This window comes from Melanotaenia boesemani, chromosome 7, assembly GCF_017639745.1.
Source record: "Melanotaenia boesemani isolate fMelBoe1 chromosome 7, fMelBoe1.pri, whole genome shotgun sequence".
In the NCBI taxonomy this organism is placed as follows: Eukaryota; Metazoa; Chordata; class Actinopteri; order Atheriniformes; family Melanotaeniidae; genus Melanotaenia; species Melanotaenia boesemani.
In genome coordinates this window covers 5033323-5059687 of record NC_055688.1, presented here as the reverse complement: position 1 = coordinate 5059687, position 26365 = coordinate 5033323, and the positions used below count along the sequence as shown (strand labels likewise).

The following is a 26365-nucleotide window of genomic DNA, read 5'->3' as shown; positions in this document are numbered from 1 at the left end:
CTTTCTCTCTTTCTTTTCCACTCTTCCTCCGATAATGTCTTCTTGCGTTTCTTTGCTGAATCAGAGAAAAAGTTTAGTGTGATTTATCAGCTTTAGGACACTGCTGGCCAGAAATTGGTTGGAAATTTACGTGATGCATCTTTAACATAAAAGTTAGGGTCTCATTTCATAATGTTACAATTCACCCCAAGGCATCTTCCAGCTGACCTTGACTATGGGGAGTTGTAACATTTCATTCCTTGTGTTTGGGATCAAGCCATACATTTTCTGTTGGTGCTGCGCAGGCAGTTTCCACGTCATTTATTAGCAGACACTTGAAGTGAGTTTGCATAGCCGTTTGAACACACTGGGTTAAAAGAGCTCGAAGTTAGAGACTGAAATGTCAAAAACAACTGTCCCTGATCTCCCCTACATTAATTCCATAATTCCAAATTAATAAGACAAAAAAAAAGAGAGGGGGGGGGGGGGGGGGGGGGGGGAGAGAGAGAGAGAGATTATCAAGCCGAGCCTCATACCCATAACGCTCACAAATCATTCTGCTGCCACGCTGGACAGGACAAGGTTAAAAACAAAAAAAGTTGGAGCACTCCTCTAACCAATCAGATTATACGTGGGCGGAGTCAGAGGCTCCATCAGCGGCTAACAGCTGAACCAGAACTCGTTCAGGAGAAGTGAGCTCTGGACCTGTTGTCAGAAGATGTCCTCGGGACTGACGCTCGCGCGCTTCTCTCCCCTCCTGCTTGTGGTCCTGCTGGTCCTGTTCAGAGAGCCGCAGCAGGTTCTGGCGGCTCGTCCGCTGCTCGTCTTCCTCATCGATGGGTTCCGCTACGACTACATGGACGACCTGCACGCGCTGCCCGGATTTAGGGAGCTTGTGGAGTCCGGGGTGAAGGTAGACTACATGACGCCAGACTTCCCCAGTCTGTCCTACCCGAACTACTACTCTCTGATGACAGGTAGGCTCGGATCTGGTTCTGGAGTTTTTAATGGGAGGAAACAAGGTAAAGGGTGGCACGTGCGAATTAGATTTAGATTCAGAATCAGATTACTGGAAGCCAGTGTAAAGATTTATATATATATATATATATATATATATATATATATATATATATATAGGCAAGGCAGTTTATTTGTATAGCACATTTAATGTACAGGACAATTCAAGTGCTTTACATAAAACAAAAGCATTACAAATATGCAAATAAAAATTACAAATATAGAAATAGTAAAAGGCAGCAACACAGCAAGAATCACAATAAAATAATAAAACATTAAATGTTTAAAAGCAAGATGAGTTAAAAAGTTAGGATGCAGAGTTCATGCATAGGCACATGAGGAAAAAAATGTTTTTAACCTGGATTTTAAAATGTCTACATTTGGGGAAAGTTTAATCTCCACTGGCAGTTTGTTCCATTTGTTTGCAGCATAACAGATAAATGCTGCTTCTCCATGTTTAGTCTGGACTCTGGTCTGGACTAGTTGACCAGAGTCTTTGGATCTAAGAGCTCTGCTAGGTTTATATTCTCTGAACATATCACAGATGTATTCTGGGCCTAAACCATTCTGGGATTTGTAAACAATCAGAAGGGTTTTAAAATCTATTCTGTGACTGACTGGAAACCAGTATAAACTGGAAACCAGTGTAAAGATGTTAAACTGGTGTGATGTGTTCAGATCTCGTAGTCCTTGTTAAAACTTGTTTTGTATGAGCTGCAGATGTTTAATGCTCTTTTTAGGAAGTCCTGTTAAAGACCATTACAGTAATCCAGCCTACTGGAGATGAATGCATGGAGGAGTTTCTCTTGGTCTTTCTGGGAGACTAAACTTTAAATTCTGTCGATGATGTCTATATATGTGTATACGTGTATGTATATATTCTATATTCTATTATTTTATCTAAAGCGACTTACATTTGAGAGTAAGCAAGAATTCAAACTAGATGGAACGTCATAATTAAGTGGTAGACTGCTGTGAGTCCAGTTGCTGTCATGTAGTGCTTGAGGCAGTGCAATTTGTTTTATAGTTCTTTGTAAATCATTTTGTTTAAATACAAGATCATGACTTCATCGAACAATATCATCTTGGGCATAAGTGCACGCAGCTTATTCAGTACCTGGTTGAGCCAAAGAGCTGGACAAATCTTTCTAACTCATTCTGAATAGAAGAGTTAAGCTAAGTGTGGAAATGCTCCTTAAACGCCTGAGTCTTTAGCTTGCTCTTAAAAGTGGATAAGGACTCTGCGGATCGGACGGAGTTTGGTAGATCATTCCACCACCGGGGGACAACAGAGGAGAAGAGTCTAGCTACTGATTTTTTGTGGTGGGAGCACTAGACGTTTTTCACTGGCAGAGCGTAACTGTGGAGAGGGAGTGTAGCTCTGGATTAAGGAGTGGAGGTAGACCGGAGCCGTTTGGGTTATTGTTTTGTAAGCCAGAAGCAGAGCTTTGAATTTGATGCGTGCTGCAACTGGAAGCCAGTGAAGAGCGATTAGCAGCGGAGTGACATGAGCTCTTTTGGGCTGGTTGAAGACCAGACGTGCTGCTGTGTTCTGGATCATCTGCAGAGGTTTAACTGAGCATGCAGGCAGGCCAGTCAGTAAGGAGTTGCAGTAGTCAATGTGTGAAATGACCAGAGCCTGGACCAGGAGCTGGGCTGTGTGTTCAGTCAGGTAGAGTCCGATCCTCCTGATGTTGTAGAGCAAATCGGCAAGACCTGGAAACCGAGGCAACATGGTCCTTAAAGGTCAGCTGGTTGTCTACCATGACATGAATTTCAGCATCAGGTGAACAGACAGAAAGCAGGATTAGAATCTCACAGCTTCTAGATGGTGAGGAGAGAGAAATATTCACAATATGCACAATAACTTCCATCCATGCACCTTCACTGCTTCATTATCCAGATTTTTGGCCTATAAATTATCTAACCTTTCATTCTTAGCTTGACTGCACCTGCACCTGCAGCCTCCTCTACCGGGAGTTAAGGGGTTAACATCTCGTTTCCAGGTGTAGCGTCATGTCTGTAGATGTAACTCTAAACATGTGTGGTATCCACAGAAAGTCCAGAATCTCAGCTACCAGCTCAGTAAAACCATTTCTATCTCCAGCAAACACAGTTAAGACAACAAACAATTCAAAGACCTTGTGCACAGAGTCCGAAAAACATGTAAACACAGATGATGTCTCCCCGTGTCCACCCGATGGTCAGAACACAAACAAACGACTCCTCTACTGAAAGCTCACATCTCACAGATTCCACAGCTGGAAGTTTCATCTCGCTATGACCAAGATTCACTGAACCAGAGGCAGAAGAAGACCCGATTTATGCTGCATGTTTGTAAAAGTCAGAAAACATGTCTTACCTTTGCTGTCTTGCATAAATTAAAGCCGAATTTATTAAAAAAATAATAATACATAAAAAGTTTCCCGTCCAAAAATTATGATGTTCTGTCCATCTGCATGTATTTTGACAAAGAGAAACGTTGGTTCTTCTTCTTTCTTAAGTTCCAGACAGAAAACATCTCTTCATTTTAATAAACCCGCTCTCTCCTGATTACATATGTGTGTATATATATTAGGGCTGCAACGATTAGTCGACGTTGTCGATAATAAAAAATAGTCGACAACGAATTTAGCTGTCGACTATTGTTGGCAAAAAAAAAAAACTACAGAGTGAGACATCGTCTTCCTTTTTTTTATCTCTGCGGAGAGTTGCACGTGCACAATAAAGTCCGTCAGGGGAAAAATATGGCGGCGGACCAGGAGACGTCAAAAGTCTGGGATAAACTTATAAAATAAATTCATGTGAGATTTGTAAAGCGGACCTTGTGTACCACGGAAGTACGTCTGCAATGCTCGACTATTTAAAGAGGAGGAACGTCAGACTTACTTAACAACCTCATGCAAGATTTAAATGCTGAAAGTGAAATAAGAACCATTTAATTATGATATATAATCCAATTGGTCGACTAGTCGTTTTAATAGTCGGTGACTAATCAACCATCAGAATAGTCATTAGTTGCAGCTCTATTATATATATATATATATATATATATATATATATATATATATATATGTGTGTGTGTGTGTGTATACATCATAGGCAACATTCATAGAAAAGTAGAGAACTGAATAAAAATGTGAAATTCTCTGAGCTGAGCTACTAAGTTAAGCATAAATGTGTTGTAATAAATGTTTGACCACAGCAAGGTGCTGAACTTTGGTCTAATTGTTGAACACAGAACACGTTCTTCCCGTTCTTTCCTCACCAGGTTGAATAGGGGACGAGGTAGTCTTGTAGTTTCACAGGTGGCCATGGCTCTGGTTCAAGTTCTCGGGCTGGCAACTGAATTCAACCCTGTTCAGTTTACCTCTGAGCAAGGCCCTTAACCCATTGGTCTGGGTGTGATGATGTCTGAAGAGGATGATGAAGAGGACAGTTTAAATGCAAGCTGTCGTAGAATCAGAACATTTAATGGTCCATTCATGGTTTTGATGCCTTTTTACTTTCTGTTCTTTATTTTTTTCATCTTGTTAGAGAACAGCACGTTCTGCCAGAAATTCCTAAATATTACTGAATATTACTATAAATGAACAGTTGTACATGTGCATTTAAAAGTTTTCTCCTCATTTTAATGAATGAAATTGTGGTCTTTGGAAGTTCTGAGCTTCTGAACGGTGCTGAGTGTTCTTGGTCCTCTATCAAACCCTGGGGAACAATATTGTTGTGATAGTTCTTTAAACTTCCATCGGCAGGTCAGTTAAGTGTTGTTTTATTTTTTAAGGATTTTTGGGCTATATTGGTCTTTATTTCAACAGGAGCTGGACAGGAAAGATGAGTCAGAGCGAGCGAGGAATGACCTGCAACAAAGGGCGGGAGCGTGTGTGCCGCGTTCCGGCTTCACCGCGGTTTCATTCCGACCTCTGTTGCCGGTCAATTCACACCGGGAGCGTGTGCGCCGCATTCCGGCTGTGCCGCGGTTTGGTTCCAACCTCTGTGCCGGGTCAGTCTACAGTGAGGGATGGATGGACAAACAGACTTTATTCATCCCCAAGAGGAACTTAAGTTGTCATAGCAGTCCGGTATAATACACAAAATACCCAAAAATATGATAAGATGAAATATTGAAAGTAGAAAAATAGAATAAATACACTTAAGGTCACTTGTGAGATGATAATGATAGTAAAAGTAGTAGTGTAATAATAACAGTATATAATGGTAGCAGCAACTATATATGCTAATCATAATAATAATAATAATAGCAATAGTAATGACAATAAGAATAGTAATAATCATACTAATAATAATACTATAGGTACACATATGAATGTTTCCTATATATACATATATTTAGCATGTGCAACGTATGCAAGGATACATAACTGCAATGTGATGGGTGTGTGCAAAAGGTGACATATAGGATTAGACCAGGTGTGTAATTGTGGCTCTGACAGAGGTAGATGAGTAGTAAAGTCTGATTTCCTGTATCGTTCCTCAGAGCAGCGGGTTGAATGAGTGTTGCTGAAGATGCTCTTAAGCTTGTCCAGTATTTTGTGGAGGTGAGAGGGATTGTCCATGATTGCTAGCAGCTTTGCCAGCATCCTCTCCTCCACCACCTCCTCCAGGACGATCAGTCTACAGCCAACAACAGACTGTTCCTTCCTGATCAGATAGTCAGGTGTGGAGCACCCGCAAGTCTGCCTGGCTGGATCTGTGAGATCATGAAATCACAGGAGAATTGGAGAATTTTATGACTCTCCACTTCCAGAATAAATGTATTATTGTCCATGATGAAAAAAGAAACCACTGAAACGCCCTGACTGGTTAATGACTTAATGTTTATTTGGTCCCCGGTGGGAATCAAACCGTTAACTAAAACAGCCGCGAACAGCTGTGGAGGCCGTGGCAATGGAAATGACCCTTTACAGGGAGGAGGTGATGTCATTACATTGCCTCTGCTGCCACTTTGCATTGATTTCCCGGCACAAAGTTTTATTACTTGTTTTTAAAGCCTTAAATGTTTGGCTCCCTTGTACCTGCCAGAGCTGCTGCACCAGCACGGTCCAGCCAGGGCTTGGAGGTCTCCCACCGAGCTCCAACTGAGGGTCCCGTCCTACAGGCTCAGATCCAGGTGTGACGGAGCTTTTTCAGTTACTTGTCCAAAGTTGTGCAACAGTTTGCCGTTCCCAGTCTGGTTCTGTTTTTTTTGTTGTAGTTGTTTTATTGTTCAGCACTTTGGGCAACTAGGGTTGCAGGAATGTGCTATATAAATAAACGTGAACTTGAACTTGAAATGTTTAGATAAAAGTCTAATTAAGTTCACCTGTAAAGATTATAGTGGATATTAGGTTAATTCTGACATCATACAAGAAGCAGAATATCTCTAACTTTGAGTCTGTCCAATGGACTGTCCATGATGGAGACCTCCTGTCTCTGACTGTCTCCAGGTTGTGTCCAATGATTGTACCAGCCTTGTGAATCACTTTAATTCTGCAGGAGTCCTTGGAGCAAAGATATTAAAAGTAAATAACCAATGATTAGTAGTTATCAACTGCACAGACACAGAAAACATGGCCTCATCAAACTCCCCATGTCTTCTGTGTCAAAGAGGACAGACAGACATATCAAACGTCATGGTTAATTAATCATGATGATCTTTCAGTATCATCACTTTCCATCCAGGATTACATGGATTTTTGTCTTAACATTAAGAAGCTGATTTGACTCTTTAGTTTTAGACATATAACTTAGATACAGGCTTAATAACCAGGACATAAATCCCAACATCATGTATGAAGTCTGGAACCGGTAACATCTGTTACAGGATTTCACATGTCTCCAAATGTCACGTGATGCTTTATTTAAACACCACGTGACATCTGGACCCAACTGTGACATCATGTCATGTTTCCATCAACAGTGTTGTTAAAAAAAAAAACACTGGATAGTGTTCAGATCTGGATCAGTCCAAGATCTGGACCCAATGAGACCATTTCATTTGGCTGATCCCCAATTTCCACCCGTTGCATGTGCACCACGGCCTCTGCAGCTGTTCTTGGCCGTTTTAGTTGACGGTTTGAGTCTCATCAGGCACCATGGTGCGTCAGAAGCACCTTGTAACAGCTCGTGTTAATCATACACGCCAAGTCTGTTTGTGACGTAGAACGCATCCAGAACGTGTCAGACTCAGCAGTTCAGAGGGCCAGACAGGAAATTGGACACAGGCTGTAAAAGCTTCCACCTTTTCCCTTGCAGACTTGCGCTGCTGAACCACTTAAACATGAAGTCTTTAACCAGTCAGGGTGTCTCATCATCGAGGACGAGACATTTATCCTGGAAGTGGAGAATGTGATTGTGATTCTCCACTTCTCCTTTGATTTTCTTAAACTCCTGGTGTCTCATTTATAAAGCTGGTCTAGGGTGTAGGTACAAAAACCGGTGTACACCAGTTCTAGTCAACTTCTGGGATTAATAAAATCCCAAAAGTGGAGAATGTTCCTACCTCCAAGGTAGGGTTGTCACGGTACTCGGTACTTCGGTACCAAGTCGGTACCAGCACTGCTGTCGTACTGTCGGTACTTGTATTTTCATGGTACCGGTAGTACCGATGGTACCGAAGGAAACGGACGTAAGAGATGTTTACATCCACCCGCTGCTAGCTAAACAGTTGGGTGGAGATGGCTACATCGAGTGCAGCGGGAGCGGCTGCTCCGCCTCAGCTCGTTGAAAAAAAGGGAACCAGGAGCCACATATGGAAGTACTTTGGCTTCAGGCCAAACGACAAAGGGGACATAATAAATCCCCAAAACCCAATTTGCCGAAGATGTGGAAAGGGATTCAATACGAAAGGAGGAAACACGTCCAATCTAGCAAAGCACCTTAAAGACAGGCACCCGGATCTATACAAAGAATTCAAGGTGAGCAGAACTTTACGAAGTTTTTGCTAGCGGACCACAACGGAGCCTTACCGAGGCACATTTTAATTTGACATTTATCTGGTAATTTGTATGTAACTAACTCAGGACAAGCCCGTACAATGGAGTGGCTAATTTATAGCACAAGATTAGCTGTAACCACAGTTTGTAAGCACCAAGGTATATATTTTATTATTATTTATCTGTTCAAGTTTCTACAATGTAAACAGATTAATATTTTAATAAAGATGCTGGATATCTTGAATAAATTAGTCTTTTTATTTTTTTGCCGTGGTATCGAATTAGGTATCGAGTATTGTGTAACTTCACTGGTATTGGTATCGACTACTGAATTTCTGGTATCGTGACAACCCTACTCCAAGGCTACTCTGACTCTGCCATATGCACAAAATCTGGAGAAACTGGAAACGGTGACATCTGTGCAGAATAAAGTCAAGGAGATGATGTGAAAGATGTGAGCAGAATCTAATTTTACCTTTCACACCACATGTTAGATATTAAATTTATTTGCAAAAAGACGCATATTTGATATCAATACTCCAGAGAGCGCATGCTCACACTCATCAGTTTATGTTTATTATTAATCAGAAGCTCAACCAGAAAAATGTTCTGTCATTGTGAAACAAAACTTCCATGTTATAAAATCCATTCGGGCTAAATAAGGCGACAGTCTGCTGCCAGCATGTTCCAAACAGATTAATAATAATTACTATTAAAATAACGTGGTTGACGTGGAAACATGCTTGTCAGTCAGGGTGTTTCCACCTGTAGCATGTTCAGAACATTGATGGTATGATATAAAACGTCTCCCCAGCGCGTAAAGATGTACAACGGCTCTGCTGGACGATATGGAGCAAGACTCCTGCTCACTCCGGTGAGACCAGCAAGACTTACTGCATGACTCATGAACCGGTTCCGACTGCCGTAAGCTGTGATGTTGGACCTCTGTGATGTTGTCGGACCACCGCCATGGTGTCGGACCTCCATGATGCTGTCAGACCTCCTTCATGGTATCGGACCTCTTTGATGGTTTCTGACCTCTGTGATGATGTCAGACCTCTGTCATGTTGTCGTACCTCCGTGATAGTTTCGGACCTTTGTGATGGTGTCAGACCTCCGCCATGGTTTTGGACCTCCATCATGGTGTCGGACCTCCGTGATGATGTCGGACTTCTGCCATGGTGTCGGACCTCTGTGATAGTTTCGGACCTCTGTGATAGTTTCGGACCTCTGTGATGATGCCGGACCTCTGTGATGATGTCGGACCTCCGTAATGAGGTTGGACCTCCGTGATGATGTCGGACCTCCGCCATGGTGTCAGACCTCCTTCATGGTATCGGACCTCTGTGATAGTTTCGGACATCTGTGATGATGTCGGACCTCCATCATGGTGTTGGACCTCCTTCATGGTGTCTGACCTCTGTGATAGTTTCGGACCTATGTGATGATGTCGGACCTCCGTGATGGCGTCAGACCTCCGCAGTGATCTCGGACATCTGTGATGATGTCAGACCTCCATCATGGTGTCAGACATCTGTGATTATGTCGGACCTCCATCATCGTGTCGGACCTCTGTGATTATGTCGGACCTCCATCATGGTGTCGGACCTCCATCATGGTGTCGGACCTCCGTGATAATGTCAGACCTCTGTAATGATCTCGGACATCTGTGATGGTGGCAGCCTCCTCCTCTCCTTCCCCTCTCTTGTGGTGAATCAGCTGATCTTCTTTTCTGTCGCTGGTACCGCCTCCCTTGTTGTGTGTGTTTAGCATTCAGCTGTGAAATAGGAAACTAGTTTACGGTTCACGCCGGCACATATTTACCAAATAGTTTTTGTTTTTGGACGTGCTAGCTAAAGTACTAAACTAAATTCATCAGTCTCATGTCGATCAGACCCATGTCACTGGCACTTGAAGCTGAAGAATGAAACGTGTTAACAGCAGCCTGTTTCATTTAGATTCTGTTCAGAATTCTGTTCTGTTTAGAACTGTTCAGTTTTAATGAGGTTTGTGAGTGAACAGCTGTAAACCTACTAGTCATCAGACAGCCATACTCACATCCATGAAGATAGATAAGTCCTAGACATGTAGTGAGAGTGAAATAGCAAAAGGAAGCATGGAGACGTCTTCTCTAAATCATTGCTGCTGTGCAGCTGTTGGAGACACAGGTGTGATCATTTAGGGATCATGAATGTGGTGAGAGAAGTTATGACCAGCTTCTGGGATATAAATCAGACCAGGACCTTCTCTAACACAGTAGCTTTCTGGTGGTAGACAGGGTTTATACTTCAGCTGTGCAGGGGCGTGAAAAGTTTAGATGGGGGCCAGGCAGGAGCACTGACCAGGAAAAAGGGGGCACAGATGAGATATTTTATAAGGTCTTGATGTTATATAATATTGAACTAATTATTACAACTAAAGTGATCATCTAATGTAAAAATGGGGGAAAAAAAACCCAAGTGAGCATCGGCTCTTTCTGCTGCTACAATACAGTAAACACGGGCAGATTTCAGGAAAAGAATGGTGATTAATCATGATTAATATGATTCATTTGTTAACTGTGATAACTGTTTATATATATATATATATATATATATATATATATATATATATATATATATATATATATATATATATATATATATATCTCTTTTTTTAGTGGCCAGATTTCCGGGGTGTACTGAGGAGAGCTGAAGTCACATCATCGCATCATGTGACAGTTTTTAGCACTTCATAAAGGGAGTCTAGTGTGTCCCTGTTTTTCAGTATTAACATTTGATATAAAATTATAGTCATTGTGACCTACAGTATGTTTAGGGAGGCGGGGTGGTGCTGTTGTCTGTTGCTCTGTTGGTAGAATTTGGTATAATTCTGAAGCAAATTTGGTAAATTGAGGTTGAAGTAAATGTGAGTCAGCACCAAGCAGCACCGACCGGTCCGGGGGTCAGAGGAGGCCAATGAGCTGGTCTGTTTACGTGTCATTCTTTCAGCAGGAGAATGAGCTCCATGAAAACACACACATCAGCACATCCCTGCGGGACTGGGGGGGTCCACACCTCCCACTCTGTTGTTTTAAAGCCAACATGTGCCAGTGTTCATCTCCATCCCTGTCAGCCCTGTGGCGTTTTAATTCCTGTTTTAGTCTGAGTCCAGTGGAGTCAAAACTATTCGCACCCATTACTCAGGTAGAAGTAGAGATACTCGGATTGAGGACAGTGGTTCCAGAGCCCAAGCTGTGCGTCGAGGTGAGTCCAACTATATCTAGCTGAACCTGCTCAACCTCGTCCACCAGCTCAGGCTCCTTCCCTGCCAGAGAGGTGACATTCCACGTCCCTAGAGCTAGCTTCTGCAGCTGAGGATCAGACAGCCAGGGTCCCCGCCTTCGGCCGCTGCCCAGCTCACACTGCACCCAACCCCTATGGGCCCTTCTGCAGGTGGTGTGCCCACGGGAGGGGGTGCCAATGTCACCCTTTCGAGCTGAGCCTGACCGGGCCCCATGGGCAAAGGCCTGGCCACCAAGCGCTCGCCTCCATGCCCCACCTCCAGGCCTTGCTCCAGAGGGGGTCCTGGTGACCCACGTCTGAGCACTTTCAATCCAATCCAGCCAGTAATTCTTTTGTGCAAAGCCTGTTCCACTTTCCAATACTTCAGACATAGTAGAGACAGTCATACTTCTGGCCAGTATCCCATCACAGGTGATACCACGCAGACTGTTATTAGGTGGAATCAATTTCTGTCTTTCTTTAGCAGGAACCATTATGTACCTAGGTCTGTCCTCCCTTATTGCAATTAAATTTTTAACAGCCTGGTTGTTGCCGACTCCTACACACCCTTTCAGCAAACGCGTGCATGTCTGTTATAGATGTATTGTTGCCTTTTTAATGAACCTGGCATTTCTAGACCCAGCCCATTCATTTATGTTCTTTATGATGGACATTTTGTTCACCTGTATCTTCCTTAAGTATTTGGTGTTACCCTATCAAGCCCTATAGTATTATGTAGAGGACATCCTGGGCTTTCCAGTGATGTGTCATGTGATGGGTTTTGTGATATGTTTATAAAGCATACAATCGTATGGTATCGTTTGGTTGCTTATTGTTATGTTAGAGGTCTTTTCTATTGCTTTTCCTTAGGGATGCACAATAACCATTTTTTTAAACCGATACCGATAACTTTCAGCAACTAAAGGCAGATACCGATAACCAATAACAAACACACTTAAGCTTATGACATCAACACTGTAACAATGTTGTCTAAAGATATCAAACTGAACTATTTGGTATCTCAAATGCACACCAATTTAAATAAGGTGCATTGCTTAGTGATATAAAGATAAAGCCCCCTTGAACCACCTTGAACTGATGCAAATAAATGCATTGGGATTACAAACTGAAAAAGTGTGTTCAAAAAGTTAAAAAAACATAGGAAATGAATGCACTGACACAAGTTAGATTAAAACATTTCTACCATATGTAAACACAATCTGAAAAAGTGCATTCTTAAAAATAATAGTGCACTGACACAAGCAAGACTTGTCTATGTAAACAAACTGAAAATTGCATTCCATACTATGGAATCTATAGTAAGAAAAATTCAGTCTAAAGTCCCATTCAACTGAATGAAAGACAGACAAAAAGAGAGAGGGAAAGAGCTACAAGCTTTTTAATACTTCAAAAAGGTGGCACTTACCCTGACATGACATCACACTGTATTCTCAACACTCAAACTTTTGGTTCCTTTAACACTTACAGGGGAGCTTTTTATCTACTCTTCTACCTCTGGATGGATCAGGAAAAGATTTTTTCAATGAAAAGCAGCATCTCTTCTTTTTTGCATGCAAGTCTGTTTCTTTCCTCTGTCATCACATGTCCAGCAGCAGAAAACAAACGCTCACTGTCGACGCTAGCACAAGGCGCCAACATATATGACTGGAGCTAAATGTTAACAGAACAATAAAATCTAATCATTATGGTATTCTTTTAAAGATGCAATATGAGTTGTCTTTAGAGAATGTTGAGTAAAACTATACACTTACTTCTGTATCTACTCTGCTGTTTTCCTGGTGAATGGCAGCTCCATAGTTTTCTTCCAGTATTGCCTCAAACATTCAAAACAGGGTGTTTTTTCCATCTTCCCTGTTCGTCTTTCCTGGTGGCTGTTCTAGCTGGGGAGCACCAGCTGTGGTACCATCATTCTCCAGGACCTTTCCCACAGCATTCCTGTTGCTTGCCTCTTTGATGCAGTAGCAGTCCTTGTACCTCGGGTCCAATATTGTTGCCAGATAATACAGGGGTGCCTCCTCAATGTGACCAAAATGTGTCTGCACTATTTTTAACAGGGTGTCCTTTGATGTCTTTACTCCATGATCTGTAGGAACAGTTTGCCTAAGCAGACGCGTCAAGGCTTGGATGGAGGGGATAACGTAGACAACCCTCAGGACAAAACGACTAAATATCTGGGTAACAGTCTGGAGAACTTTTGGGCTGACTCAGCGTATAACAGAGCCCACACACATTAAAGGACACACACACTGATTTCTAAGGGTTTGGACGTTTCCACGGTTACTGTGTGCAGTGTGGGCCTGTCTGATAATTGCTGTGTTTTCTTTGAGTGTACAGTTCCTGTTCACACAAATGTCTCAATAGAGATGATTACAAAATGGTGTATTGCTGAAAACATGAGTGGGATGTTTAACCAGGCCTTCTCTTTAACACCTGCCCTGCCATGGGGTTCAGTCAATGACCTTGTCACTAGTTTTAATGCTAAAATGTTAAATATTATGGATGCTATTGCTCCTATTAAGGTGAAGATTGTCTCTGGAAAGAGTAAGTCTCAATGGAGAAATTCCACACTGGTGAAGCATGGAAAAAGAGAGTGTCGGAAAGCCGAGTGCAGATGGAGAAAAACAAATCTACAGGTTCATTATGACATGTATAAAGAAAAACTGCACTCTTACAATTTACAACTAAGGAATGCACGGAAATCCTATTTCTCTGACATTATTAGCAAAACCTATCATAAAGCTTGGATCTTATTCGCTATTGTTGACAGGTTAACAAACCCTCCTGTGTCAGTAGCACCTGAACTTTGTTCCGCCAAGACCTGCAATGAGTTTGTCAATTTTTTCACGGAAAAAATCCAAAATAATAATAAGTGGTTGGTTTATCAACAGACATAATGTGTCCATTGAACACCAATTTAAGCACCATGACACAGTTTAATCCCATTAACAGCAAAGATCTGGGTGACATCTTATGTCAGCTGAACTCCTCCTCTTGCTGCTTGGACATCCTGTCAACAGGTTTCAAAAAGGTCTCAAAGACTCTGGAGCCAGATCTGTTACAGATTGTGAACTTGTCTTCAATTTCAGACGTCTTCCAAGAACTTCTAAAAACAGCTGTAATCAAACCTCTGCTACAAAAGGACAATCTAGACAAGACACAAATGAGCAACTACAGGCCGATCTCAATTCTTCCTTTTCTAAGTAGTATAATCGAAAAAGCCATTTTTCAACTAAACTACTTTTTAACACAAAACTACTACGATGTCTTCCAGTCAGGTTTTAGACAGCACCACAGCACTGAGATGCTCTGACCAAAGTCATTAATGACATATGTTTGAATACAGATGATGGAAAAATGTCAGTCTTAGTCTTACTGGACCTCAGTGCTGCATTTGATACAGTCGACCACAATATATTACTTAAATGATTGGAAAACTGGGTGGGACTTTCTGGCACTGCACTACACTGGTTTAAATCTTATTTAGAGAATAGAAAGTACTTTGTGTCAATAGGTAACTTTACATCTGAGCAGACAAGAATTACATGTGGAGTACCTCAAGGCTCCATCCTGGGGCGTCTTCTGTTTAACATCTACATGCTCCCACTGGCACACGTCATAAAGAAAAACAAAATTAGTTACGCAGATGACACAAAAATATATATTACAATGTCACCAGGAGACAGAGGCCCCATACAGGCTTTTGGTTTAAAAATAAAAAAAAGGGTAAAATATCTGTAAAACTGTTTATATGCTGCAGCAGTTTTGTAAATACTGTGAGAGAATACGTGGCTCATGTTCTGTTGGCATTTCTTTCTCAGGCCGTCACTGTGACGTCCATCAGATGACAGGAAACTACATGTGGGATGAAGTCTCCAACAAGGAGTTTCTGATTGGGACCAATCAGGACAGCCGGTTACCCCTGTGGTGGAATGGATCCGAACCGCTCTGGGTCACCCTGCAGAAGCTGGGAAAGAAGGTTTACATGTACTACTGGCCCGGTGAGCATCGATCCCCTACCATGATCACATGATCAGATAATCACATGATGAGATCGTCACATGATCAGATCATCACATGATCAGATAATCATATGATGAGATGGTCACATGATCAGATCATCAGGGCCCGGTTGTTTAAACGTAATCCGATCAGATTTCGGTTATCAGATATGATCAAATCTTGAAAATGAGTTGTTCAAAATGAAAATCCGGATTCTGAAATCCACTTGGATCACGTAATCCAGTCCTGGTTGTTGTCCGGATAAACCCTTCAGTTTGGGTTGTTTAAAATTTTTGAGTAAAATTCAGATAACTTTGATCCAAAAAGCAGGATTATCTTGATCCTAACAGAGGGTAGGATGACGGGGCGGATTTCAGGAAGAAACTGCGGTACAACCTAACAGCTGATCAAATAATAGAACTTTTTACTCAGTGCATATGCTTATATATGTAGTTTGCACCTGACTTGTTTAACTGTTATAACCTATTAAGTTTTTCAGCATAGTAAAGCAAAAATAAAAACATGACTTTATTATGTTCCCACGAAATAAACCCGCAAACAATGCATGATGCACTCTAGGGGTGTGGCAGTGGTCTTGGCGACATGCAGAAGCAGTGTGGATGATGTGCTAGCTTGGCTGAGTGGATGTTTTTGTATGTTTTGTATGTTTTTTTCATTTTCATTTTTTAAGAATAAAAAAGGAAATGGCGACAGGCACTTACCTTAGTATGGTGGGCATCCTCTTAATTTTTATTCTTGTTATTCCACTTTTTGGGAAACTTATTCAGTATAGCCGTGACTTCCTACTCCTGCTCCGTGACTCCGGAATCGGCATTGTGGATTCTTCGGCAACGGTATCCCCGGTGATCTACCGGCTGGATCCTTCCACGGGTAATCAGAGCTGGTCGTTTGGATCGAGGCGAACGAGGAAGAGGAGGCGACGTGGTGGACTGCGCCAGAGGCTGAAGGGGCCACCGTCGGATGCCCCTGCCAACTGTCATCCTAGCAAATGTTCAGTCACTCTGGAATAAAGTGGATGAACTTCAGGGCTTCAACTTGACTTCAAAGTCAAATATCTGACAGAGTATAGAGACACCTGTCTTTTGGCCTTGACGGAGACTTGGCTTAAAGAGCAGGATCCCCAATCAGATCTAGGAATTGACGGATTTGGAGCTCGCCATCGCCTTGACAGAGACCCCACAGTGACCAGCAAGTGGGAAGTGTCTTGATTTCTGTTTTGGATCCATGAAAGACGCATGTAGGTCTTTAACCAGAGCTCCGCTGCGAATGTCGGACCACAGTGTGGATTATTTAGTTTCGTCATACAAATTTGTCCTGACGAGTAACAAGCCAGAGAAACGTTTGGTTCCGGTTTGGTCTGAGGAATCAATTTTTCTTTTTTCCAAAACAATAAACCATGGGAAACACAAACTGTCAAAAATATAACTAACTAAAGAAACAGTTGCCTTTTGACATTGCACAACAGAGAGATCTTCATAAACAGTTAAAAAAGGAGCTCAAACTCGCAAAATACAGGTACAAGGACAAGGTGGAGAGTGCAAGCAGCTCTCGCTCTGCATGGGAGGGGATGAAATCCATGATAGGGATGCCACCAAAGAAATGTCATGTCTCCCTAAATGGAAGGCCTGATCTGGTGCTTTCCAATGAACTGAAGTTTTTTTTTTAATCGTTTTAATGTTAGTGATTTTAGTGAAAAATTATCCATTTTTAAAAATATTGTCTTTCTCAGAGCAGTGTTGTTGTCAAAAGGAGCAACACTGTTAAACTTTTCCGTGGAGAGGAAAGGTCCTGGTCCTGATGGCATTAGAGGTCAGGTCCTTAAAAACTGTGCTGTCCAGCTGGCCGATAAAGAATTTTAACATTCCTCCAGCTTCATAAGGTCCCTTTACTCTGGGAAGATTCTGTCATTGTTCCAGCAACCAAATCTGCATCTCCCAAAACTCCTTGGGAGTTGAGGTCAGGCGAGTTTGCTGGCCAATTAAGAACAGGGATACCATATTGCCTATAACAGGTACTGGTTACTTTGGCACTGTGTGCAGGTGCCAAGTCCTGTTGGAGTCCATGAAGCTGTCTTTTGCCAGGAACTACATGGACAAGTCATACCATGCCCTTTAGGGGATGATGATGACGACAAAGTTGAGGACCTAATTAGAAGAAGTATGGAGGGACCCAGCATTGATGTCACAAATGTGGCTCAGTCAAGCTCAGTGTACAAGGAGACCAAATTACAAAGGCTGACCTACAGTAAAAATGAGAGGATTTCTGTGTGCACCCCTAAATTTTCTGCTTTCAATCCTAAAAATTTAAGTTAGGGGCCACTGTGCCACTCGTAAAAAAAAGTTTGTCTGGAGCCCTGGACCATGAGGTCAGACAGTAGAGAGATGCAGTCTGTCTCAATGGCCCTTATGATCAGATGGTCACATGATCAGATAATCAGATGAATAAATCATGGAGTAATTTGGTGTGTTTTCAGGCTGTGAGGTGGAGATTCTGGGCGTCCGTCCAACATACTGTGTGGAGTATGTCTACAACCCATCGGAGAAAAAACTTAGAGAATCCATCAGTGAAGCTCTCACTGTCCTGCGGTAAGAAGACCTGCCCAGATCAATCATTCATTTTTCATTTCATGTCCGTAAGATGACATGATGCCATATCATAAACTTAAACAGGTGATCCATGAATATAGAGGTCAGTTATGTGAGAGGTGCTGACTTAGAGTGGCTATATGTTTTTTTAAATTACCTTTTTCTTTTGTTAAAACATGATGGTGGTTTCTTCAACGTTCCTATTTGACACGATTTTCAGTGTTTCTGCCGGTTTCTACCTATTTCTTCCGGGTTTCTGCAGGTTTCTTCCAGTTTCTGCAGATTTCTTCCAGTTTCTGCAAATTTCTTCCAGTTTAGAATGCCTTTTATTGTCATTATACACATATACAATGAGATCAAGCCATCACCAATGTCAGTGCAAAGAGAGCAGTATAGAAGATAAATAAATAAATAAAAGATCTAAGGTATAAAATATTTACAGAAATAAACAGATGTGCACACTCCTTGAGTTATTTGCAGATATAAGTATGATGTATATACCTGTATACTATACATGTATATAGTGTTCAAGCTGAAAATATATAAATTACACTGAAACATATTCAAGTCAGAAAATATATTGCACATTCAAAGTATTCTTGCACGTATCATGATATGTTGTACATGTCACATGACAGAAAGTATTGCACATATGTCGTTAGTGTCCTAAGTATTTCACATTTGAAGTCCCACAGGAGTTCAGGGCAGTTATTGCTTTTGGAAAGAAACTGTTTTTGAGTGTGTTTGTTTTAGTCCTGATGCACCTGTAGCCCCTCCCAGAGGGCAGTAGGGCAAACAGATCAGAGCCAGGGTGGGAGCTGTCATTTATGATGTTTCTGGCTCTGCTGAGGCAGCGGGAGGTGTAAATGTCCATCAGGGAGGGGAGAGGGCAGCCAGTGATCTTCTGTTCTGTCTTTACAACTCTCTGTAGCCTCTCCCTGTCTGCTACAGTGCAGCTGCCGTACCATACTGTGATGCAGTATGTCAGCAGGCTCTCGATGGATGAGCGGTAGAAGGTCAGCAGCAGGTTGGAGTTTAGTTTGTGCTTCCTGAGGACTCTCAGGAAGTGTAGCCGCTGCTGAGCCTTCTTGGTGATTGACGTGATATTCTCTGACCAGGAGATGTCGGCCGAGATGATGACACCAAGAAACCTGATGGTGTGGACCCTCTCAACACACTCGCTGTTTATGTAGAGTGGGGCTGGGTCTGTGCTGAACCTCCTGAAGTCGATGATAATCTCCCTGGTTTTCTTGGTGTTGAGAGCGAGGTTGTTCTCAGATCACCAAGCAGCCAGCTTCAGAACTTCCTCCCTGTAGGCAGCCTCATCACCCCCGGAGATGAGTCCGACCACTGTAGTGTCGTCAGCGAACTTGACGATGAGGTTGTCATTGTGGGCCGGCCTGCAGTCATGGGTGTAGAGGCAGTACATGAGGGGGCTCAGCACACAGCCCTGTGGGGAGGCGATGCTCAGCGTGCAGGTGGAGGAGAGGTGGGGACCTAGTCTCACAGTCTGGGGTCGGTCTGTTAGAAAGTCCTTTATCCAGGCACATGTGAGAGGGGGAAGGCCAACAGTGTCCAGTTTTGTGCATAGTCTGTCCGGGATTATTGTGTTAAACGCAGAACTGTAATCCACAAAGAGAATCTGGATGTAGCTCTGCTGCTGCTCCAGGTGGTTCAGCGCAGAGTGAGGAGCTACAGCTATGGCGTCCTCCATGGATCTGTTCGCGCGGTATGCAAACTGGTGGGAGTCGAAGTCTGGGGGGAGATGGTACTTGATGTGCTGAAGAACAAGTCTCTCAAAGCACTTCATGATTAACGGAGTGAGGGCCACCGGTCGGTAATCGTTCAGGCTGGTGATGGGAGACTTCTTCGGCACCGGGACTATTATGGAAGATTTGAGGCAGTGTGGGATGACTGCCTGATCCAGGGAGAGGTTGAAGATCCTGGTAAAGGTGGGGGCGAGCTGGTGGGCGCACGCTCTGAGCACCTTGCCCGGTACTCTGTCTGGGCCAGTAGCCTTCTTAGTGTTCACTGCCAGGAGCACCCGTCTGACATCGTGCTCCTGGATGGTGAGTGGGGTGGTGCGGGAGCCAGATGGGGGTGTGGGTGGGGGTGGGGGCATGGTTGGAGCAGATGCATGCTGCTGAGATTCGAACCGGGCAAAGAAGCAGTTTAGCTCCTCTTCCAGTGTTGCGCTCTGATCTGCTGTCGACACATCACAACCTCTGAAGTTGGTGATGTCCTGTATGCCCCGTCACACCTCCCGAGTGTTGTTGCTGGACAGGTGGGACTCTATGCGCATCCTGTGGTCCGCCTTGGCTCTTTTTATGCCTCTTTTCAGGTCAGCTCGAGCAGCACTGTACAGTGCTCTGTCCCCTGACCTGAAGGCAGCGTCCCGGGCTCTGAGGAGTGCACGGACCTGGCTGGTCATCCAGGGTTTCTGGTTAGGGAAAGCCCTGATGGTTTTGTCCACAGTCACATTCCCAATTCAGAACTGAATATAGTCCAGTACCGTTCCTGTGAGTGTCTCCAGCTCCTGTTGTTCAAACATGTCCCAGTCTGTCTGTTGGAAACAGTCTTGGAGTTTGGCGAGTGCATCTTCAGGCCAGGTTGTTAGTTTTTGTGGTGGGCCTGTTCCTACGTCTGAGGGGGGTGTAGGCTGGGGGAAGCAGGAGGGAAAGATGGTCTGACTGACCGAGGTGGGGGAGGGGTACGGCCTTGGAATGCATGCATTATGTTAGTGTAGACATGATCCAGGGTGTTCTCCCCCCTTGTAGCACACTTAACATGCTGGTAGAACTTCGGGAGTACAGTCTTTAAGTTGGCCTTATTAAAGTCCCTTGCAATAATGTGAACACCGTTGGGATGAGCCCGCTCTTGTTCGTTTATGGTGTTTAGCAAGAGAGAGAGCGCCGTGTTTACACTGGCGTCGGGTGGGATATACGCAGCTGTGATGATAACAACAGTCAGCTCTCTCAGCAGGAAAAAAAGGCCGACATCTAACAGACATGTACTCTATGTCCGGACAACAGTGTTGGTCTATGATTGTCCCGTTGTTACACCAGTTGTCGTGCACATACATACAGAGCCCCCTTCGTCTGCTCTTACCGGAGTCCTCAGTCCTGTCCCAGCGTAGCAGAGTTCGGCCTGATAGCTGCATGCTAGCATCGGGTATGTCCGGGTGAAGCCAGGTTTCAGTGATAATCAGTTCCAGGTCGTCCGTTTTATGTACCAGGGATCTGGCGTTGGAGAGATACAGGCTCGGAAGAGGTGGCTTGTGAGGTTGTTTTCTTAGCCGTAGCATAACGCCAGACCTGCAGCCCCGCTTCTGCTTCCTCTCCCTCCTCCGTCTGCGCCGCCTTCCAGACCCGATGACAATCCACGGAGAGTCCGGTGGTCTTGCTATGTCGTCTGGAATGTTGTGCGTGTGGTGAAAGTCACTCGAAATAGATATCTGGTGTTGGTTTTTGATATCCAAAAGCATCTGGCGGGTGTACGGGATGTTCACATGACCAGTCGTGCACAAAAGAAAGAAAAACGACAGAAAAAGAAAGAGAAAAGAGCACTGGAATAGGGAGCTGTAAGCTGCTGCATCCATGTGCGCCGCCATCTTATAAAACCTGGTTTTCTTCTGGTTTCTGCCAGTTAATGCCAATTTCTGATGGTTTCTTCCAGTTTCTGCAGGTTTTTGCTGGTTTCTGCCCGGTTCTGCTGGTTTCTGCCGGTCTCTGCTAATTTCAACAGGTTTATGCTGGTTTCTGCCAGTTTCTGCAGGTTTCTGCCAGTCTATGCTCATTTCTGCAGATTTTTTGCAGGTTTCTGCCGGTTTCCACCGGTCTCTGCTAATTTCTTCCGGTTTCTTCCGGCTTCTTCTGGTTTCTGCAGGTTTCTGTCGGTTTCTGCTGGTTTGCAGTTAAAACTGCTGGATGAAGCTTCATGAAGCAGAGACATGAAGGTGTGTTTGTATTTGCTCAGGTCAGGCCAAGCCGACATGGCTGCAGTGTACTATGAGAAAATTGATGTGGAGGGTCATCATTTCGGTCCAGACTCTCATCAGGTCCGAACAGCTGTCCAACAGCTGGATTCCGCCATGCAGATGCTGACCAGCAAAATGAAAGTAAAACCCCCCCTTCTATCTTCCATGACCAGGTTCCAGCCCTCCTCCTGGTGGCTTACCACCATCTTTTTTGTTTCAGGACCTAAACATGATGAAGCAGCTGAATGTGCTGCTGTTTTCAGACCATGGTATGACCAGAATCCACTGGATGGAGAAGGTCATAGAGCTAGACAAACATATTAACATGTCAGACATCCAGAAGATGATGGACAGAGGACCGGTGGTCAGTCTGTGGCCCAAAAACAACAAGTACCAGCAGGTAAGATTCATGTCTTCTCATAATGATGATGAAGGTCAGATAAAACAATGACCAGGTTCAGTCAGCAGTCAGAATGATCTGGTGACGAATGCTTCATGTATCTGATCATTCCAGCTCAGTTACATTTAGCCGCATACTCATTGACCATATATAAGGTCCTGTTTACTCACCCTTTAGAAATCACCTGGGGCCTCATTTATCAAGCTGGCGTAGGAGAAAAAAACGGCATATGCCAATTCTAGTCCGTGTTTGGGATTTATAAAAACCAAACGTGGTGGGAGAATGTTCCTAACTCCGCGGCAACTCTGACCCTGCCATACGCACAAAATCTGGAAAAACAGGAAACCGCAACACCAACGTTGCAGAATAAAACCAAGGAAATTATGTGAAATGTGAGACATTTCTGCACAATAAAGCTATTTGCAAAAACAAATAAAGAGGCACGGTCGATATTAATATTTCTAAGAACAAGATTTCCACGAGAAAGGGAGGAGGGATATTAATAAGAACCTCAACCACTAAAATATGTTGTGTCATTGTTAAAAACAAAATGTCCATGTTATAAAATACATTCAGCTAAATAAAGGTGGACAGTCTGCTGCCAGCATGTAGCAGTCAGTGTGAATAGTAAGTTTTGGTCATTCATTCCAGCAGAGCAGGACGCAGACTGGAAGTCTAGAAGTGATGCAACACTTATGAAACAGGTGAAAGAGGTGGACTGACTGATGAACAGCTGACTGACTGATGGACAGCTGACTGACTGATGGACAGCTGACTGACTGACTGATGGACAGCTGACTGACTGATAGACAGCTGACTGACGGACGGCTGACGGATGAACAGCTGACTGATGAACAACTGATGGACGCACAGCTCAGAGACGCACAGCTGATAGACGAACAGCTGACTGACGGACGGACAGCTGATGGATGAACAGCTGGCTGATGGTCAGCTGACTGACGGATGGACAGCTGACTGACTGATGGACAGCTGACGGATGAACAGCTGACTGATGAACAACCGACGGACGCACAGCTCAGAGACGCACAGCTGATAGACGAACAGCTGACTGACGGATGGACAGCTGACGGATGAACAGCTGGCTGATGGACAGCTGACTGACTGAGGGACAGTTGACAGATGGCTGACTGACGAACAGCTGACTGACTGAGGGACAGTTGACTGACTGATGGACAGCTGACAGCTGAAGTCCGGTGTGTTTTTCTGACCAACCAGTGTTAGAATTTGAAGAGTGCCGGTGCTGTCTGACATGTTCAGGGTGTTTTCCAGGTGTACTCGGCGCTGTCCCAGGTTCCTAACATGCAGGTCTATGGCAGACAGGACATTCCTGAACGCTTCCACTATAAAAGAGGGAAGTTTGTTTCCCCGCTGACTCTAGTAGCTGAACCGGGCTGGTTCATCGCCGAGGTAAGCTGCTCCTCCTTCTCCTACACATCACATTAAAGACCAGCTGAGGCCTTCATGGAGGGTTTTCTTGTCTACAGAGCAAGTCCAGGCTCCCATACTGGAAAAACGACTCTGAAGAACCCCAGGCATGGCAGAACGGCTGGCATGGTTATGACAATGAGTTCATTGACATGAGAGGATTTTTCTTGGCAACAGGACCTGGTGAGAAGTTGCTTTAACTAATGCTGATTGATTTTATAAAACAGCAGCTTGTTTCAGAGTAGCAGAGGGAATTCAGAGAAACAGCCGGAGCTGAGGACTGAAGGAAGCAGAGGCAGAGGTCCAATTCAACTCCGTTGTTCAGCTCATTAGCTCTGTCCAGACCTCCATCAGTCTGATCTCCCTTGAACTTGAAGCTGATCATCTTTTTCATTCCTAACCATACAGAGCTGCTTTCTAACTTTTTCCTCTAGTCCTTGCACTTCTTCATCATCTTCAATAACTCCCCGTCTCCATCCCGGACACATAATGTACAACATAATACTGCACTCACTGGATTCTTTTTGAGACATGTTAGCACCTTGAGCTTGACCATGATCTTAGCGATCTCGCGTTAGGAAAGTTGGAAAAAATGGTTTGAATCTCCTCCGTTTTTCTCTGCCTCGCTCCAGCCCTGCATCATCTTCTCTTCATCTTTAACTCCTTTAGGATTTGGTGTTATTTTGCTGATTGTCTTGGTTTTGGAGAGATTGACCACTGTTAAACAGCTCTTTCGTTGCCATAGAAACTCATCACGAAAAGTCTAAAAAGAATCCAAAGTAGGCAGAAAATGACTTGAACCAGTGTGAAATCTTCTTTCACTGTTCACTGTTAAAACCTGTTTATTTCTTTGAAGTGTTTTTAACCAAAAGTTACTGAACCTTTCTTTCATATAGCAGTATTTTTAAGTGTGAAATCCACCGCTTTTGAATCCTTACTGACTTTGACCAAAACCAGTGTGACTAACCCCAATTTAATCCGTAATAATTTCCCAGTATATGTAATGAAAAATTTAGCATACTCTATTATCCCAGAGGAATGTATGTGTTTGCTGAAATGTTATTTTATTTAGTAGTTAACACACTCCAGTGTGTTCCTGTATGTCTAAAGCTGCTGGTTGGATATTCTTAAAGTATCATGTTTTGCTGCTCTGTTTTTTTTTGTTGTTGTTGTTTGTTTGTTTGTTTGTTTTATTTTATTTTATTTTATTGAATTTGTGTAAAAATAAGATGATAAAAATCTGAGTTTGGATTTTTCCTCCATTTCATCCAGACTTCAAGAAAAATGTTCGGGCTGCTCCAATTCGAGCTGTGGACATCTATAACCTGATGTGCTGGACACTAGAAGTGGATCCGTTGCCCAATAACGGGTCCTGGTCGCAGATAGAGTACCTTCTGAGTGGTTCTCATGATCCAATCCCTCCAGTGACCTGCTGGACCTGCTGCATTGGTGCCTTATTAGGAATACTGTTGACTGTATGGGATTAAAACACTTAGCTATTTGTGAAACAGCTGATACAAACAATCCTCTGAGCTTTCACATCTCTACCAGCTCATTGCTCCAGTGTTTGTGTTTTGATGTAAATAAAATCTAAACTAATGTCCACCTTTTTCTTACCAGTGATTAATTGATTTGTTAATGCTTTCAACATTTTAAAAGAAAAAGGGGAACTTTGCAACCATAGCTGATATAGTTAACATGTAATGATGCTCTTTAATTATATATTGTAAGGGTTTTTTTTAATGTAAAATGTGACTTTAGTGTGGGAGCTCACTGCATTTTGAATAATATGTGTATCAATAGGAAGATGTATGATTAGATATAAATATTGGAACTGATATTTGGTCCAATAAATGATCCCAGACTGTATACTTATTTTTGCTTGCTGCTTCTGTCCCCTGCTAACGCTTGCTGCTTCGCTCTCATCTGATTGCATTTTTCTGTCAATATTCTTATTTTTTTAATCAAGAAACTTATGAGCAACAGCTCCTGGATACTTATTAATCACCGGGACTGTATTTTGTGGTAGATTTGGTTGGATACTACTATTTTTTAAGACTCTTACAATCTTGTCAGTGTCACGTCAGCGTGGCCTACAAATAGCAGAAGCCTTATCTACAGTTACTCAGGAGCTAAATCTAACTAGCTGCAAGATGCCTCCCTTCACTACAGATGACTATCACAAACTTCTACAGAGGATCAACATGCTGGAAACAAAGATTCAACAGCTTGAGGTAAATGTGGAAGTGAATGGATTGTGTGGAAATGAAACAACTTTGCCTTTAATAAAAAACACAGTGGACAAGAATGTGCTAACACGGCTAAATAGCACAAACTTAGCTGGAAAGAAAAAGGAGGACAATGTACAAGGTAATAACTCTTTCACTCCTTGTCTTCCCTGGAATGCTCTTGGTGCAAAGCCAAAGAGTAAATCATCTCAAAGGGAAATGGGAAGACGAGTAACGGGCAGAGCCCAGTTTGCTGAGATAAGCAACGCGACCAGCTGGCCTGCTCTACCATCCAGACCAAGCACATCCTCAACCTCTCCCATTAGCAAGACACAGTCATGGCCAGTTATCAAAAGGAAAACTAACAAATCCTCTCCACAACAACCAGACATGCAACTACAGAACAGGTTTGCTCCACTGCTGCAGGATTCTGGATCTACATCTGATGTTCGGAATAAAATCTCCCTACACACCGAGGTTAGACCAAAAAACAAA

The 26365-nt window shown here is 43.2% G+C and overlaps 1 protein-coding gene across 1 annotated transcript; it reads left to right on the top strand.

Annotated features, from left to right (window-relative positions):
* Positions 1-620: 620 nt before the first annotated feature.
* On the top strand, positions 621-25511 carry enpp6 (ectonucleotide pyrophosphatase/phosphodiesterase 6). Its single transcript, XM_041991003.1, has 8 exons — positions 621-956; positions 15034-15213; positions 17709-17820; positions 21796-21937; positions 22017-22196; positions 23487-23624; positions 23702-23825; positions 24915-25511. The coding sequence occupies exons 1-8, from the start codon at positions 698-700 to the stop codon at positions 25127-25129; spliced, it is 1350 nt and encodes a 449-aa protein (XP_041846937.1). The 5' UTR covers positions 621-697; the 3' UTR covers positions 25130-25511.
* The last annotated feature ends 854 nt before the right edge of the window (positions 25512-26365 follow it).